General features: G+C 41.1%; 1 protein-coding gene and 1 long non-coding RNA gene across 3 annotated transcripts in view; one reads left to right on the top strand and one right to left on the bottom strand.

Annotated features, from left to right (window-relative positions):
• Nucleotides 1–19758, top strand: part of LOC117354089 (histone deacetylase 4-like) — a 369845-nt gene that overhangs the window by 40722 nt on the left and 309365 nt on the right. Inside the window, exons 2-5 of the mRNA XM_033930944.1 lie at nt 3500–3555; nt 3795–3882; nt 13391–13510; nt 13815–13912. Of these exons, the coding sequence (XP_033786835.1) occupies nt 3500–3555; nt 3795–3882; nt 13391–13510; nt 13815–13912 (362 nt within the window). The remainder of the gene's footprint in view (nt 1–3499; nt 3556–3794; nt 3883–13390; nt 13511–13814; nt 13913–19758) is intronic.
• Nucleotides 1–19758, bottom strand: part of LOC117354090 — a 185289-nt gene that overhangs the window by 146640 nt on the left and 18891 nt on the right. The gene's annotated exons all lie outside the window — the stretch shown is intronic.

Raw genomic sequence — 19758 nt, 5'->3', positions numbered from 1 at the left:
CCCCTATATCGCCAATAGGAGGGTGCCCAACCCCTCCTGCCGGTCCCTCCCCCAACAAACCCCGCCATCCCGAAACACCACCCTTAGTCTTACTTTCCAAGTTGGACCGGACAGCTCCTTGCTCGTCTGGCCAGCAGGCCTGCCTCCGTCCAAATGAGGCGGGCCCGCCCCTCCCCTCCCCTGCCTAACCCACAGGATCCTAGGGCCTGATTGGCCCAAGCACCTAAGGCCCCTCCTATAGCGGGAGTGGCTTTAGGTGCCTAGACCAATCAGGCCCTAGGATCCTGTGGGTTGGGCAGGGTAGGGGCGGGCCCGCCTCATTTGGACGGAGGCAAGCCTGCTGGCCATACGTGTGAGGAGCCGTCCGGTCCAACTTGGAAAGTAAGACTAAGGGGGTTCCGGGGTGGGAGGGTTCGTTGGGGGGGGGGGTCCAGCAGGGGGGGTTGGGTACCCTCCTGCCGGCGATCTTAGGGGAGGCCATTGGGAGGACCGGCAGGAGGGGTTGGGTACCCTTCTGCTGCGATTGTCGGGAGGGCCGTTGGGGGGGGTCTACAGGAGGGGTTGGGTGCCCTCCTGCCGTGATCGCTGGGGGGAGGGGAGACTTGCAGCCGTAGCCGCGGTCACTATGCTAATCACGGCAGGGAGATCTTTGCCGCGATTAGGTACAGAGGCCGCGTCTACTTACCATATAGGCTAACATTGTAAGCATTTAAAGTACATGTCGTGTTTGTTTTTGCATTGCTAGCCCCAGGGGTGGTGGAAGATTAGTGATTGAAAAACTGTATGAAAAATAACTATTTTAAATTTAGTGATCAAAATGTGTCAGTTTTGAGAATTTATATTAATTAATTTTTTCTCTGCGTGTTTTGTTTTTGTATAGTTATTAACTAATATTTAACTAAGTTTTAAAGTTTTAAAGAATGTTTCCTTTATACGTAAATAAAGAAAAGTGAATGGGATTGCAGTGGCGGTGACGGGGCGGTGAATGGGGTGGCAGTGGCGGTGACGGGGCGGTGAAGAGGATGGTGAGACGGGGACGGGGCGGTGACGGGGATGGTGAGACGGGGACGGGGCGGTGACGGGGATGGTGAGACGGGGACGGGGCGGTGACGGTGACCAATTTTTTCACCGTGTCATTCTCTAGAATACACACTTTGCCTTTATGGATTGGATTGTGGACTTTATTTTGGAATTGCATTGAAAAGAGTAGTCATACTTTATAATGTATCTTCAAAACAAAACAAAAGATGGTTTATTGCACAAAGAATGGTGTTATATGCGATATATGAAAGGATATAAAAGTTCTATATAGATGTAAAAAGACATTCTCATGTGTGTATGGTGCATGAACTAAGCGGAGTATTTTTAGCCGATGACTGATTTTGAGTTGGTATTTAAGGTCCTGAGGACTGATTTTATTTAACTGAGGCTTTTTTCTCCACTTTAATGAATGTGTTTTTTGACTGCTTAACATAGTAACATAGTAAATGATGGCAGATAAAAACCCAAACAGTCCATCTAGTCTATCCATTTGTTATTCTCATTAAAAATACATGATTAAATTAACTTGTTTGTTCTTTGATATTTCTGGGCCATAAACTACAGTCCACCTGGTCCTAGGTTCCAACTCCAGCCTATCCAACCACTGTTGTTTGCAGGATATCTACTGTAAAGTCTGGCCAGTAACGTCCTCATGTTCCAAGTTAGGAGTTCCCATTGATAACATCTCCAGCCCATCCTATTCTGAATCACTATATATGGGACACAAAGTCACTGATTCTATAAAGGGCGCCTAAGTCCCACCTAATGCTGAGAGGGACTTAGGTGTCCAAACTAAGGGCTCCTTTTACGAAGCCGCATTAGCGGCTTTATTGCACGCAACTTTTTATCACGCGCTAACCCCCGCACTAGCCAAAAAACTACCGCCTCCTCAAGAGGAGGAAGTAGCAGCTAGTGCAGCTGGCAGTTTAGCGCGCACTATTCCGCACGTTAAACTGCTAACGCGGCTTCGTAAAAGGAGCCCTAAGTGATTAATTAGCCATTTAAGAGTCTTAACGAGCAATAATTGGCACATAGACGTCCAAAGGATGTGGATGTCACTTTGTAGGCACCTCTACAATTTCATGGACGCCCATTAGGAAAACTCACGCCTAACGGAATAGGCATGAGCGTGGTTTCAATATAGGCATCCTTTGATTCTTGTACATAATGCTGAGCGACCTAGGGCATCCATTTCAAGCCTACATTGTAGGCAAATTAAAACCAGGTCTACTTTTGAGCATAGTTTGGGCTTCAGATAGACCTGAGTTATATGGCTGAAACTTAGGGCCACTTCTATCAAACTGCGCTAGCATTTTTTAGTGCGGTAAGCCACAAGGGCTATTCAGCACAGCTCTCTGCGCTAAAAACTGCTAGTGCATTTTGATAGAAGAGCCCCTTAGACACAGTTTGGACGTCCTTGTATTGAGAGTACTGAGGGCAGGCTGATCTTCAGCATTGCACTTAAAAGAGGTGGGGCTTTGATGAGGGTTGGATTAAAGCATTTTAACCCCATATTAAGGCTTGGGAGGGAAGGCCAGATGGAGGTGAGGTCCCTAAATGTGAGAAGCTACAGGGAGCCCTCCAATTCAAGCCAGGGGGCCCTTTAAATTTTTGTGCCACTACGCGGAGGGTGGATCTTGAAAAAAAAAAGTATCCTTTAAGGAGCTGTTTTACATGTTTTTTCATCATAGCAGCTCATTAATGTTAAATTTATCCAAACATTCGTGTAAAGTGGACCCTGCATGAAAACGTACTACGTAAAGTGTGAATTTATGAAGTGACCGTGCAACAGTGTGCTTCACATGAAAAATAATTCAAAACAGCTGAAGGTTGACGCTTTTGAATTTTTCCAGGAAATTTGTGATATTTTTCATACCAAATCCACTTCTGCACTTTTGGGTTTCAAGAAAATGTTGAAAGCACAATTGTTTGTAAACGCTTTCTTATGATGAGATATTGTGTGTGTAAATGCTTTATTAGATAGATATTCTGTATCTTATAGCAAAGGTTTTTGGTTTTTTTAACGTATTGAGCATGTATGTACTGTCTAATATTTATGATTGTTGTTATGTAAACTGTACAGGATTTATACGGTATATAAATTTTTAAATAAATAAATATATAGAGCCAGAGGTTTTCTATGAGCTCAACTTGACTCTTGTTGGGAATATTGATCTGTAAAATATTGATCTGTAAAGGCCATCACCGAAATATTATTATAGGGTGACATATTCAGTTGTTTGTTTGCCTTTAACTCTATCATGGATGCAGCTGGAATTGCATGCAGTTTTTCTCCTAATGCTAACAGCATGCTTTGGGGACCTCATAAAAATATCTTCAAAATCTCCCTTGGATTTCATCCCTCTTTGTCTGCCCCATGTTACTCTGAAATGTGAGGGGGGGGGAGGGAGGCAGTGCTCTCTGACTGCATAATTGAAATCCTATCTTGTTCTTGCAGAATGGGTTTGCTGTTGTACGGCCCCCAGGCCATCATGCTGAAGAATCCACAGCCATGTAAGTACCAGGGAATATTGCCCATCCTGGAGCTCCAGGGTTACTGGCAATCACCTGCACAGTACGTCCCTGAACCTCACTAATTGTTCACAGATGCCTGAAAAGACCTAGGTATTCTGAGAAGCAGATTTATGGCCTTAGAGATCATATAGCATTTTTTAAAATGCCCCAGCGGTTATTTATAACCATTTTCCTGACTTATCTGCCTTTTTATTTCTCTGTTCTTTTTTGTTCCGCAGGGGATTCTGCTTTTTTAATTCTGTTGCAATTACTGCCAAATACTTGCGAGACAAGCTAAATATAGGCAAGATATTGATTGTAGATCTGGTATGTATGAATGGCAAACCCCTCATTTTCAGTGAATACAGATGAAAAGAAAATGTGTATGCATGTATCTCTCGTGCTGTTATATTTTTCAGATTTCCGGTCAGTTGAAGAATATTTTTGTTTTATGACGGATGGCTTCTCATTTTACAAATTCATTAAAACCAATAAGACCCCTGCAATTCTTTAGTGGTTTTCATTACAATCAAAACAGAATTTAGGGCCACTTTTAAGAAGACTTGGTAGTGATTCCCATGCAGCAAATGCAACACAGTCCATTCAATTCTTATGGATTGTGTCGCATTGACTGCGCTGGGACTGCTATCGCAGTTTTGTAAAAGGGATCTTAAGGCTCCTTTGAGATAGCGTTTTTAGTGCACGCAGGATTTTAACGTGCGCTAAACCCGCGCTATGCAGCTAGAACTAACGCCAACTCAATGCTGGCGTTAAGGTCTAGCACACGCGGCAATTCAGCGCACTCTAAGCGCGCGCTAAACCGCTATCGCAGCTTAGTAAAAGTAGCCCTTAGTGACAGGAAACTGCAGGTTGAAGTAACTGTTTGTCTTGAAAACAGTTAATTCTCTCATTATTTGGAGAGTGCAGTTCCCCATTTTTTTTCTTTGTTTTATCTGGGATTTTTTTTATCATGTTATTTTTTTTTTGTTGTTGTTTTATTTATTTATTTCTATTTATTCAGTTTTCTAGACTAGGGGAGCTCAGAATGATTTACATGAATTTATTTAGGTATTCAAGCAGTATTCCCTGTCTGAACTGGTGAGCCTCTATATAATGTAAGTGGGGCAATGCGGGAACAGGTAACTTTCCCAGGGTCACAAGGAGCAGTATGGGCCTGCACCCACATCCTCAAGGTGCTGAGGCCACAGCTTCAACCACGGTGCTGCATTCTCAGATACAGTATGGTAAAAGAAAGCATGCCAAACATTGACAAAGATGGCAAAACATATCTAACAAAGCATGGTAAAACATAATATGGTGAGACATAGCATGGCGAGTATAGGTTGGCAAAACCTAGCATAGTGAATACATTCACCCCCCTCCTCAAAAAAAAAAAGAAAATTGTAATGTTGCACACCCAAACTTGTGACTAGAGTGCAAATTTGCATGCAAAGTTTATAAAATAGAGTCCGTTTCATGTGTAACTTAATTTAATAATTTAATAATTGATTTAATAACTAATAATGGCTATAACTGGTACTAATTGATGCTAATTGGCATTCATGGACAGTTACATATGTAACTGCTCTTAGTCGATATTCTATAAGTTGCATGTTCACATTCCAGAGCATGGAGGGGGGGGGGGCAGTGTGGACCTGGGAGGGGCATGGGAGGGGCATGGGAGAAGCTTGTCAGGCAGTTAAGTGAGGGGTTATAGAATACTATCATTTTCGCAACTAACTACCTCACCTACCTCAACTACCGCACCTAACTGCTCACCCCTGAAGTTAGGAACATAAATGCGGACTTATGCTAGTATTCTATAACGGTAGTTGCACATACATAGGACATGATTCTCTAAAGGACGCTGATCTCAGCAGCTGCCAATTGCATGTCAATCACGCATCAGTGTCCTTTAGAGAATTGTGTTGGTTTTTTTTTTTTCTAACAGATGCCTTAAATGTAGGCCAGCATTTTATAGGCCTACATTTAAGGCATCTGTCTCGCGCCTACAGAGACGCATAGGGACACTTACAAATGCTCAAGGCCTCTTCTGGTGGAAACCATGCTCATGTTAGCCTTGGGCGTCAGTAGGTATGCCTAGATGCATCTGTAGATGCAAATCAGACGCCTATATTGTAGGCGTCTTTTGTGGCATGGATTACAAAAAAAAAATGTGTGGCTTGATTGGCTGGTGAAATGGTGGTAGGACGTCTACTGCCGCCTGCAATCAGGACGCCATTTGTAGAATCAGTCCCATATGTGTAATTGCTGTTGAGAACTGTGTGCATCATCCTACCGCCTAACTTAAGGCGATCTTTTGAGAACTAGCCCCTCATTGTTTAGACACAAAAAATTGACATGTGCATAAAAAAACCAACTTGATGCACTTTTAGTAATTTACGCACATAAATGAGATGAAATGAAAGCATGAACAAGCACATCCCAATTCACCATAAGAAAATATCCCATGAACAAGAAAATAATTTTGGTTTTTTTTAATATGTTAATATTTTGCAGGATAAATAGCCAGATGAGATTTTGAGAATGCAGTTATTTTGGCAACAAAATAGAACACATCGACTCATTAATAATAACTCTTCTTGTTGTGTAACAGCAGATTAGTTAGGAAGACCAAAAATGTCATTTGTCCTGTATGCCAGCTTCTGCATGAGTCCCTACTGGAACGCAAAATGATTTAAAAAAATTGGCAAGGCTGCTTTTCTGTTGTATTTTTATAGGAATCATTCTTGCAAAATGCTGGAATAGTTTGTCCTTTAGTTTATTGAAATGTATGTTCCATTTGGCTTGCTGTCCATCTTCTTTGCATGCATAAAAATGGGAGGTTTGCTTCATCCTAAAGGAATCAGCACTACGCACAGCCAGGGGGAAAGCTGAACGTTGATTTATGAGTACCCGTTTTGTTTTGCCTTCAGTTCACAAGGAGGAGTAATGGGTTCTCTGACAAAGCGTAGACAGGAAATGAACCCTGGCATCAAATCCTAACCTGTTACATCTGCACTCAATTAATTTTTGCAGGTGATAAAAGATTTAAAGAAAATATATGCTAAACCGTTTTTTAAGTGCATAGTTTAATAGTCTGAATTGTGCTCACATTGGCACTCACAATTAAATGTTATTGCAGAGTAATAGTCTTACCTTCCAGTTATGTTGGAAAATTTAGGAAATTCAGTCGAGGTGAGAAAAGATAGGGACAAATAGAACAGCACATTCCTCGAAAAAAAATGGAAAAACAATGATATTCAAATATCTTAAAGGTATAACTGAATGCAAAGTGGAGGATGGTCTAGATACTGTTATCAGTCAATAGTTTGTTATTGTTTGATAAGAACAGTTCCTATAAGTCATCTAGCTACACCATAAAGCACTATGAGGGAGCCATTTTTTAACTATGCCCTCGGGTGCAAAGTAAGTGCATACCATTCTCTGTGTAGACTTAGTCAGATTTTTAATCTGAAAGTATGTGCATATTTAATTTACACCTGCATCCTGGAATACAGTTTATTTAGATACATTTATGCACTTATTATTGAACTTTCAAAAGCATTCAGCTAAGTGAAAACCTTGTTCCATTCTTTCTTTCAGGAATACCTTTGCTCTCTGTATGAACATGGAATTGTCCTGGGGACAATTCTATAGACAGGCACCCAGACGTGCTTGGTAAGAACCTATTCTGTAAAATAAAGTAGGTGCCTACCTACATAGCAGCAAAACTATCTGCCTATAATTTACATGCAAGCACACCAGCTGTAGAACTAAGTGTATGCTTCCAAGAGCCGTTTATATCAGTTACATGTATAACTTACAGTATTTCCATCCATGTGTATGCCTACATGTAAAATATTCACTATGAGGTTTGACAATTAAGTTTGCAAACTTGTCTCCGTGAACAGTGCTGCAAACATAAGTGCAAACAACTCGGTAAGATTTCATAACCTTGGTATATCAGTGTCTCACAGCTGTGTTTGTGTCAACGAGTGGTGGTGTCTTGCTGAGTGGCGATCATTATTGTTGTTGCGTGATTTTATGTGCCATTGCAAGAATGTCAGAGCTTGAATTAGATCAATGAACGGACATTAAATTTCTTGTTAAACTTGGCAAGAGTGGAAATGAAATCAGGGATATGTTCAAGTTTATGGGGATAATGCCATGAAGAAAACGGCAGTGTTCAAATGGATTACACGTTTTTCTATGGGGAGAGAAAGTGTCAATGATGAAGAAAGATTAGTTTGGCCAGTAACGAGCAGAACTGACAAAACATTGCAAAAATGTGCTGAATTGTGTGTCAAAATTGGTGGCTGACTGTGAGAAGCATATCAGACCAAGTAAACATTGACAGAGAAACAGGAAAATCTTGGAATGAGAAAAGTGTGTGCAAAAATGGCCCCGAAGGAGCTCACCAATGAACAAAAGCAAAGAGAGTCAACGTTTGCCAAGACCTTTTAGAGAGGTAAGATGATGATTTGGGCCGTGTTATCACTGGTGATGAAACATGGGTGTACCAATACAACCCTGAAACAAAGCGTCAAAGTGAATAATAGAAGTCAGCCAAAATGTTCTGCCAGTCCAAATCAAGAGTCAAAATGATGTTGCTAACCTTTTCTGATATCAGAGGGATTGTTGATTATAAATGTGCACCAACTGGACAAACAATTAACCAAGTTTACTATTTGGAAGTGCTGAAAAGGCTGCATGAAAAAGTTAGATGAAAATGACCTGCACATTTCACCGACTCATGGCTCTTGCATTACGCTAATGCACCAGCTCACATGGCACTGGCTGTGAGGTAGTTTTTAGCCAGGAAACAAATAACTTTATTGGAGCACCTTCCCTACTCACCTGATTTGGCCCCCAATAACTTTTTTCTTTACCAGAAGATAAAGGAAGAATTGAAAGGAAGACATTTTGATAACATTCAGGACATCAAGGGTAATACGATGACAGTTCTGATGCTTTGAACGGTGGACTAGGCACTGGCATTGGTGCATAGCTTCCCAAGTGGAGTACTTCAAAGGTGATCGTAGTGATATTCAGTGATGAGGTATGTAGTAATTTTTCTAGGATGAGTTTGCGAACTTAATTGTCAGACCTTGTACATACATTTTTACAGAATAGCGCTTAGGTGAAATTTTGACATACTAGCATCTGTGTAGCACATATGTATACCTATGTCAGTAGTACATACCTATGCATATTACACACAGAATCAATGTTTCACTGTTCAGACATACTTCATAGAATTGCCCTGCTTATGTATACTTTTAAACCTGCTCATCAAATATGCAGTTAAATTTAATTATTATCTTATGTACAGAAGAAGAACATGCATAGAATGTAATTTCTAGCTTATCAAAGGAAATTCTACCTCTAGAGACCTGGCTAGGACAAAAGAACTAAAAAGTAGATAGATCTAAAACATGCTTGCAGTATTCACAGCATCACCATTGTATGTTTTGTTCCATTTACATTCTACTAGACATCTTTGTACTGGGGGAAAAAAATCCAACAGTTCACTTTATCATTGCTGGTGAAGAAAGGGAACAGCAAGTAATCCAAGAGGGATTTATGGTTTCTCAAGCACAAAGGCAATAGATCAAATCACAATGTCTTCTATGGAATGTCCAATAAAGGATGGAAGTACTCTTCTAGGCATACTTCTTTCTATCTAATAGTCTGTGCAAACTAAAGTATACATTTTCACAACTGCTTAGTTATTCTTATCTCGTATAAATGGTGGTAACAATAATCATAACAGAGGTGTTCCCTGTATAGCCTATTGGAACTTTATACCTTATAGCAGCTATCGTATTTAAACATGTCATGGACCTTACTTGTAAACCTCTGCAAGCATGTAAAGCCAGCATACTTTGACCTTTAAATGGATTATTTTGACTTCTATATAAATCAGAGAAAATATTTTTATATTCTCAGCATCAAGTATATTTTAGTTGATGTTCACAAAAAAAACAAAAGAGAAGACCAGTTCCCATAAATAAGACAAGTAGTCAATATGAGCAGTGATGAAAAATCAAGTAAAATCCAGTCATGTCATGTGACTTGGCTTGCTATAACTGGATTTTGCGATAAAGAAGAACACCAGATTCATCTGCTGTGATATAACATTAGCTGAGCTGATGTCACCGGCTGGTAATATTTATTGAATTATGGTGTGGGTAAAATGGGAGGGGGGGGGCAGAGGGTGAGGGGAATATATGAGGTGTTGTCAAGGGTCTGTAGAATAAGGATTGACAAGATTGATAAGAGGAGGTAAGAAAGGGTTAATAGAGCTTGTAAGAAAGAAAAATTATTAAAAAGGTTTCTAAGGTGATGGGGTGGAGCAGTCACGAGATTGGTTGGATGTTGTGGCAGTCTGGAGTGAATTCTGTGAGGAAAGGGGAATAGTAGAGTAGTCACTTTAGGAAAAGATTAACGTATCCCTCCCTCCCTCCCATTTGTGCTGGTGTTATGATTTGTGTCAGTGTTGTGGGGTGGGGTGGGGGTGTACATGTTATATATCGACTTGGGTGGGTTTGGTGGAGCTTATGGGGTTGGGGGCAGGTGGTCGCAGCTTTGGGTGGGGCGGAAATTGGAGTTTGGCCCAGTTGTATCTGGGAGATGAGCAGTTAATAAATAAATAAATAAATGTAACACTCGTAGGCGATACCGCTGCGAGGGGAAGCATGGCCTTGCGTCACCGTGGATCATGTTTGGGGGGAGGGGAAGCATGGCCTTGCAACACCGTGGGTCATGTTTGGGGGGAGGGGAGGGGAAGCATGGCCTTGTTATAAATTTAAAGACTTAACGGGAGCTAGTTTCGACACCGAATAGCTCCCTGGGGGGGGGGGTGAAATATGCATTGGGGGTTTGTTGGTTTCTGGATACAGATTGTATTGTAAGTGGAGATAATATTCAGACACATAATAAAGCTGTGGCCAAATATTTATTCCAATAAAACTGAGTTGTGTGATTATTGATTGGTGGTGATTAGCTTTCAGTTGCAGGTGACGGGAATGCGAATGCTAATGTTAAGTGTTTTCAACTATGGTGGATTCTTGAGTTTTCTGCTGCTATCCTGGGTTGGCACCTCTCATCTTTGATATTAGCATAAAGACATTTATGGGTTAATATTCAAAAGCAACTATCTAGATAACAGCATCTGCAATCTGGATAAGTGCTGTTGCCACGGATATTTCTTACAGGCAACAAACAAAAAAAGGGGAGATACTGCAGCAGTAGCGTAAAAGATGCCAAGCAAAACTTTAATTGCAATCATTAAAACATAAAACAGTTTGTATCCTGATATGGTCCAATTATGTGGAAAACCGGGACTTGACACGGTCCGTGTTTCGAAAACACACTCCTTCCTCAGGGGTCCTAAATTGGAGCAAAACCCGCTCTTAAGAGAATCATAAGGATAATAATTGGAAATAAGACGGTTGAGTAAGCAACACAACGTGTTATTTCCAGTTGTTATCCTTATCAAGTTTAAGGGCTCCTTTTATCAAGGTGCGCTACGGGGGTTAGCGCGTTGGACATTTCATCACGCGCTAACCCCCGCGGCACACCAAAAAACTAACGCCTCGTCAATGGAGGTGTTAGCAACTAGCGCGGCAGGCGGTTGAATGCGCGGTATTCCACGCGTTAACCGCCTACCGCAGCTTGATAAAAGGAGCCCTAAATTTCAAGTGTATTTAATATGTTTGATTTAATTGCAAAATCCAAATCCAATGCGATTTACATTTGGTTAAAAATTAGTTTAAGATTTGAAAAAGGGAGGAGAAAAATAAATGGCTTAAATACACTTCAAAAACAAATAAAAAGGGCCAATTAATGAAACAAGAGGTTGGGGAATGTTAATGTAAAATCTTAAAACTTAAATGAATCAGTTAAAAGCATCCTTAAAAAGCCAACTTATGGTTCTCTTAAGGGCGGGTTTTGCTTCTTATCAAGAACTTGGCGTCTTGCACATTACTGCTGCAGTATCTCCCCTTTTTTTGTTTGTTGCTGTTCATGCCCTTCCCATGCTCCACCCATGCAAACGCCCCCTTTGCACTTATGAACTATGCCACTTGCATACACCCTTACAAAACAGTGCATACCCAGTTGCTTTGCTGCCACTTGGGTGCATAAGTATACACTTAAAGGGAAAAGTGCTGGTAATCTATATGCAAGAAGCATGGAAATATGGGGTCACACTTACAGAGCTAATCTTGCAAGCAGAGCAGGAGGACAGTATTGTTTGTACATTTTGGCTCAGATTCTGTATAGGATGTCCAGTCTCAGAAGCCGAGAGGCGTCCTATAAAGAATCGTGCCTAAGCCCACCTAAAGTGAACCCGATTCTCTAACCGATATCCATGTTACAGACGCCAGTTAGAGAATCGGGTTATAAGAAGATGTGGCTGCTGAGCTTATTGCGGCAAGGGATCTCTCTGCTGCAATAAGTTCAGCGGCAGCAGCCGCCCGTCCCCCCCCCTTCCCCCCGAATGATCTCTAGCAGGAGGGATGTCCAATTTCTCCTGCCGGAATGCCCCACTCCCATAAATTGCAGCAGGAGGGATGCCCAATCCCTCCTGTCGGAAACCCCCCACCCCTCCATAGATCATGCCACCCCACCCACCCAAACCCCCCCTCGACTCCCCTCTAACCTTTTAGGAAGGATGGACGGATCTTTCCTCCGTCCAGCCAGAAGGCCTGTCTTCGTCTGAATGAGGTGAGCCTGCTCCTTCCGGGTGTATTGTGGGATGCACCGGGGAGGGGCCTAAGGCCTGATTGGTACAAGTGCCTAAGACCCCACCCATAGGAGGGGCCTTAGTCACCTGGGTCAACCTGAATCTTAGGTAGGCCCATGTGCCTAAGGCCCCGCCTTAGGCACATGGGCCAAGCTAAGATTCTGGTTAGACAGATGCCTACTGCTGCCTACAATTTGGATGCCATTTACAGAATCCGGGCCTTTATGTTCAATTGTATAGCTTTTGAATTATGCTAACTGGCTGAAGTCCCTGGTGCCTCCCACCTTCTAGTGACAGAAGATGTTTATTTTTTTGTATCAACTGAACTGTCTAATGAGATCATACTTTTGCGTCAAGCATTGCCATCATGATCTTGCAGAAGTGAAGTATGAGGTTCTTTCTGTATCTGCTATCTTTTTGATGTGGATCCCTTTGCTTTGGGACTGCTAACTGAACTGGATGTCTCGAGAAAGCCAATTTACTCAGCTGGTTGCAAAGCCTTTGACCTCAGCAGTGGAACTTGGCAAATCAATGAACACGCTTATGTTTAGTGTTCTGTCAAGAATTGCGAAAATGCTCTCCAAAACCATAGATCCTTCTGTGAAATTCAAGTTTGTACTTCAAACATTAGTCTTTCTTCAGAGGCCAATGAGGCTAGTTAATTAAGCCTGAGGGGTTATGAACTGTTGGCAGTTAATAAGTCATAAAATCCTTCCATAAAACAGGATGCTAGATTCCATCACTGAGGCAAGGAGTACAAAGAGCCAATGTATAAATATCTAATTGTACAAAAGGACTGGGATTTCTCAATGACTGCTCATCTGGAATCTCCAGGGCATGCTTGCTGCAGTTTCCTGATTTTTTAGAAGCCAGTTTAAAAAATGAGTGCATTAAAGAGTCATTTGCTTGAAAGTTCAGGAAGTAAAGGGCGTAGTGGAGGGAAAAAAAAGAGAAGGATCACTGAGAGAAAGAAAAAGAAGTGTCGTTTTAAAAAAGAAGGGAGAGCATATATAAAGAAGGAGTTTTTTTTCTATTCCAAGCTGAACATTATTGCATTTGTCATATGTTTTCCTTCACCTTTAGGATGTTCACCATGGCAACGGTACACAGCAGGCCTTCTATGCTGACCCCAGCATCCTGTATATTTCCCTCCATCGTTATGATGAAGGCAACTTTTTCCCTGGAAGCGGAGCCCCAGATGAGGTTAGGTTTATTTCTTTAGAGCCCCCCTACTTTTTATTTGTATCATCCAGGTCTAATTACATTGCATGATTACCCCTAATTTTCTCATCGTTTTCTGGTGCTTTAAATTACACGTGATTACAAAATTGTATGTTGGGATCTGAGAACCTGGAAAGAACAAATGAATAACCCAAAACAGTCATTGTCAAACAAAGTTGGGCTGACTTGACATGTTATTTGATGTTTGCTTCAAAAGCATACCTTTTGTATTTTTTCATATTTTCTTGATGTTTTTTTTTTAATGCAATACTTTTCCTGTTTTCAGGTTGGAAGTGGCCTTGGTGAGGGATTTAATGTAAATATTGCTTGGACAGGTGGTCTGAATCCTCCCATGGGAAATGCAGAGTACCTTGCTGCATTCAGGTTGGTAATGAATTCCAATAGTTTTTCTATGTGCTAAGCAATTCCAAGACCCAGTATAAAACCAACCCCCTCATCTACGAAACTGCGATAGCGGTTTCTAGCGCAGGGAGTCGCAATGAATGGCCCGCACTGCTCCCAACGCTCATAGGAACTCAATGAGCGTCGGGAGCAGAACGGGCCATTCAGCACGGCTCTCTGTGCTAGAAACTGCTATCGCAGTTTCGTAGAAAAGGGGGCAAGTGTCAGGTATTTATCACTGATAAATGTTTAGGATTTTAAAAATGTTATGGCATATTTAGAATTTTTATTTTTCTTTGCAAAAAAATATAAATTCAATGATGTTTCTTTATTCATTTTTAATATTTTTTTTGAATACAGGCAAAAAAACATGTATATCTATTTTTATTAGTTAAGGGGGAGGGGGAGAAAATGAGTGTTTTTCAAATTATTTGCATATTTAAAGTGCGTTTCTTGATTTGTTTATGTTTAAATTCATTTGTATTGCACTATTTATATTTTAAAAATAATAAAGATTTACAAAAAAAAAAAAATGCAGGCAAAAACAGTAGAATTAGCTTCCCAGTAACAGCAACAACCATCAAGATCATAACTTTAGTTAGTGTCCATCAATTGCTCTCAAAGAAGCTATTATATAAAGATACATAGGAGCCTATGTACAAATAAAATAGCCTCACAAAGCCTGTACAGACATAGTTAATGCAGCCATGTACATTTCTCTTTGCCAACGAGTAGGGTTACCATATGGCAGATTGAGACAACCGGGTTTTACTTCCATTGAAAGCAATGGAAGTATGGAGGACAGATAGAGGCATCATCACTAGATATTTAGGTCTGCAAAATGTCTATGCTTGCTGTTATACAAATCCAGCTGCTAAATGTTTTTCAATGCTAAGCATTTTGAGCTTGGCACTAAGGCTCTGATTCTATAAAAGGTGCCTAGGTCGGCTCAACTAGTCGATCTAAGCGCCTAACTTAATTTTTTAAATTGACTTGTCACTGATAATTGAAAGCTCCATTAAAAAAAAAAAAATTAAATTGCCAGTAGGCGCCTGCCACTGTGATGTAGACATCTACACCGAGGCACCTACTGGGAAATAGGTGTAGTCAGGAGTGGATTTAGGGTGGATTTGGGGCAGAGTTTGGGCACAGAATGAGTTAGGCACCGGTAGGTGCTTACCTATTGCATACTCATTTAGGCCAAGAAAACCCTGGCCTAAATGGAGTGCACTTAAGGATTTTATACCTACTGGTATCTGAGAACACTTAGGCGCCACTAGACATGATTCTATAAACATCCCTAAAGGTTGATTGGCAACTATGCTGAACAGTGCCCAGGAGGTCAACGCCACAGATGGAGCTAGATATTTCCCTCTGCAGGCATGAAATGGACAGTTGGAATGCTGGGAGTACCTCACGGATGCAATGTGTCTGTCCTATGAAAGCAGAACATGCTTCTATGGGCTTCTGTTGAACTTTTCTGCTTCCTGGGAATCTTCTATTCTGCCAAACTGGGCATCATAACTTTCATGTGCTTCTAAATCACAGGGGGGGTTTCCCTGCTGGATAGCTGGGAGCAGGAGTGATCCCTACACTCTCCTAATCTGGTAAGAGTGGTTTCCAGAGGAAGTAGTAAAATTCATACATGGACTAACAGATTCATTGAAGCTTATTTCATAATATATAAATTAGTTTGTAATGTGCTTTCAGTTTCTCTGTGATTTGAGAAAAGGTAGAGTAATTCTCTTTAAAAAAAACTGTGTATAGAGGCAAGAACCATCAAATAAACTGTCTAGTAGTAGTTACAGGATCTGTATGCAATATGTTAGGGAATTCTGGTTTACTAAGGGGTCCTCTTATCAAGCTGCGGTAGGGGGGGGGGGGTGTAACGCGCGTTAAACCGCATGCCGTGCTAGCCGCTAACGCTTGCATTGAGAAGGCGTTAGTTTTTTAGCCGGCCGCGGGGGTTAGCACGTGATGAAATGTCCGACGCGCTAACCCCGCTAGCACGGCTTGATAAAAGGACCCCTAAGGTCTAGGTATTAGGTAGTGAAGACTAATGGTGTAGAATGATGATGTTGAACACCCTGGAATTGCAAGATTCAGCCTCTGCTTATTCACAGAAGTGGAAGCAGCAGCTCAGCTGGGAGGAAAAGAACTTCCTGGAATATTGTGTGTGTGTGGGGGGGGGGGGGGGGGGGGAAGAGAGGAGTGAGTGCAGGAGAGGTAGTGAAGGCTCAGCTGGAAAAAAAGCAGAAAAAAAATGAACAACATTCAAAAGACATCAGTCATTACATTGGAGACTCTTTGCGATCATATTGCTAGGTTGGAATATTTATTAATTTTTCAGCTGTAAAACAATCTGTAATCAACTACTGTCTTCAGTCCTTGGATAATAAGGTAACGGATATTACTGCGTGGATGGAAGCATTAAGAACTCTGTTAAGAAAACACCTGAAATAAGGATTTATTTTTTTTAATGAGAAATACAGTAATTTGCAGAAGACTGTGAATTTGGAAAATCTTGTGAGGCATAGAACTTTGTTATTTCTAAATTTTCCATAGATTCCTCTGGTTACATCTATATCAGTGTTTTGCAGTTACATGCTGGAGCTTTTCAAGATTCCTGAAATTATCTTGAATCCATTACTTGCTTCCTTATATGAAGAGATAAAATGACCAGGTTTACTCTGGGATTAAAAGAATGAGATTTGTCATAAGAACATAAGAATAGCTTTACTGGGTAAGACCATTGGTCCATCAAGTCCAGTAGCCCGTTCTCATGGTGGCTAATCAAGGTCACTAGTACCTGGCAAAAAACCCAAGGTGTAGCAATATTCCATGCTACCGATACAGGGCAAGCAGTGGCTCCCCCCGTGTCTTTCTCAATAACAGACTATGGACTTTTCCTCCAGGAACTTGTTCAAACCTTTCTTAAAACCAGCTATACCAGGGGTGTCCAACCTGCGGCCCCGTGAAGTATTTTGTGCAGCCCCGGTCAAGGGCGATGCAGTGTTTTCCTCTGCTGCCCCGGGTGTTTACCGTCTTGCCGGCTCCCTCTTCCATCTTGCTGAGTGTTTGCCAATGCGGCCCAGAGAAGCCAAAAGGTTGGACACCCCTGAGCTACACTATCTGCTCTTACCACAAACTCTGGCAACGTGTTTCAGAGCATAACTATTCTCTGAGTGCAAAAAAATTTCCTCCTATTGGTTTTAAAAGTATTTCCCTGTAACTTCATCGAGTGTCCCCTAGACTTTGTAATTTTTGATGGAGTGAAAAATTGATCCACTTGTACCTGTTCTACACCACTCGGGATTTTGTCGATTTCAATCATATCTCCCCTCAGCCGTCTCTTTTCCAAGCTGAAGAGCCCCAACCGTTTTAGTCTTTCCTCATACGAGAGGAGTTCTATCCCCTTTACCACCTTGGTCGCTTTTCTTTGAACATTTTTGAATTTGACTCAAAAAGAAAGTGGATGAGAGAGTTCAGTCTATAAATCTTTGGGGTCATCTTAGTAAGCTGCATGCTTAGTGCAGGATAAAAAGGTACTACTGCGGGATGTGCTCAGTTGTCCCACGGTAGTTTTATAAAAAGCACATTTAAAAAATAGGTTTAATTTTTTAGTGTGTGGGTATATTTGGAGGCAGAGAGTAAGCGTTACTTGTGCTAATCGGTTAGAGAAGCTACTTCACTGCACATTAACCAATTAGCGTGTAGTTAGCACATGAGACCTTACCACCTAGTAAATAGGTAGCGGTAGGGGCTCAAAATTTAATGGCCATGAGCTAATTTGGAAATTAGCATTGGCAATTAATTCAAAGAATGGAAAATGTGGCCATTAAAAAAAAAAAAATCTTTATTAATTTTAAACAATACAGGAGTCAGTGCGGTCACCCAATAACATAAGAACATAAAAATAGCCTTACTGGGTTAGACTAATAGTCCATCCAGCCCAGTATCCCATCTTCATGGAGGCCAATTCAAGACACAAGTATCTGGCAAAAAAACAGATAGTAGCTGCATTCCATGCCAGCGATCCAGGGCAAGCAGTGGCTTCTCCCATGTCTTTCTCAAAAGCAGACTAAGGACTTTTCCTCTAGGAAGTTGTCCAAACCTTTTTTAAAACTAGCTACATTAACCACTCATTCTCTGGCAACGTGTTCCAGAGCTTAACTATTCTCTGAGTGAAAAATACTTCCTCCTATTGGTTTTAAAAGTATTACTCTGTAACTTCAATTGCTCCAAAATACAGCAGCGAGGCTAATCTTATGCAAGACCAAATATGAGAGAGTTACACCTCTCCATAAGGAACACTGGTTGCCAGTCAGAAGTAGGGTCATTTCAAGGTTGCATGCATGGTATATAAGGCTATATACAGTGAAAACTCTGCTGGACTCACATCCGCCATCCAAATCGCGCAATCCTTCCACAACTGAAGGACAATCCAAAGATAGAAACTACCACCCCCGTCTGCACGCCATGTTCTAAGGAAGGTTCTCTTTGAGACCACCTTCGAGTTTCAGGGGCCCCGAATCTGGAACAACCTCCCATGCATCCTTTGACACACACCCACATACTTCTAATTCAGGAAAGCACTGAAAACTCAGCTTTTTTTCCTCAGTGCATGGACCCTTTCCCATGCAATCCCCTGCATGATATCTTCCATGAAATTTATTTGTAATATCTACGTCTCTGTATTACTTCTAATATTGTATAAGCCACAATGATTCCTAGCTGACATTTGCGGGGTACAAGAGTTGATATGGTATGGTATAGTATTTTGAAGCTAATTTCTTAATTGTAAAGCATGTGCATTTTCTGTTGTGGCTAAATATATAAAAAAGAGAAGGAAATCATTTAATCTTTTGCAGCCTAGTGTTCGGCATCTTGAGGGTTTAGTCTGCTTAAATTTTCCATGCAAACACATAGGGCTCCTTTTACTAAGCTGCGTTAGGGCTTTAACGTGCGCTAGACCTTAACGCCAGCATTGAGCTGGCATTAGTTCTAGCCACGTAGCGCGGGTTTAGCGTGCGCTAAGATGCTGCGTGTGCTAAAAACGCTAACGCAGCTTAGTAAAAGGAGCCCATAATTAAATTACAATCGAATAAGCATATTTTCTATGAGTCATCTCATCTTTTTTTGCTCTTTTTAGATTTTACGTTTAAACCAAAAGGCAGGGAAATGTTCCAACACTAGTCAGTAAAAATCAAATGATTGTATACCCAAGAACTGACTATAATATATACCAGTAGAGGGAGAGTGAAAATTGCGCTAAAAATATGCTCAGAAAAGTGAAACTCTGAAGAGGGAGTGAAAACCCCCTCTTAGGGAAAGAGTTTACCGTCCAGTCATTGCATGTATTTGTAAATAATCGCTCTCCGAAAACTGGTAAAATTGTTTGTACTGATTATTAAAATTCTCTTGATACTTCCAAAATTGATGTATTACTAATTTTCTTGTTGCAGTAAATCTCACCGGAAAAAATGATGCAGTGCACTTATCTTGTAAATATAAACTTTTAGGGGTTTTCACTCCCTCTTCAGAGTTTCACTTTTCTGAGCATATTTTTAGCGCAATTTTCGCTCTCCCTCTACTGGTATATATTATAGTCAGTTCTTGGGTATACAATCTTTCTAGATTTTAGGCTTGTTGTTGGAGCTTCATTAGACCAGTGGTTCCCAACCCTGTCCTGGAGGACCACCAGCCAGTCAGGTTTTCAGGATAGCCCTAATGAATATGCATGGAGCAGATTTGCATGCCTGTCACCTCCATTATATGCAAATCTCTTTCATGCATATTCATTAGGGTTATCCCAAAAACCCGACTGG

Source organism: Geotrypetes seraphini, chromosome 2, assembly GCF_902459505.1.
Source record: "Geotrypetes seraphini chromosome 2, aGeoSer1.1, whole genome shotgun sequence".
NCBI classification, from domain to species: domain Eukaryota; kingdom Metazoa; phylum Chordata; class Amphibia; order Gymnophiona; family Dermophiidae; genus Geotrypetes; species Geotrypetes seraphini.
Note: the sequence above shows the minus strand (reverse complement) of the source record. Positions and strands in the feature narration are given on the sequence as shown.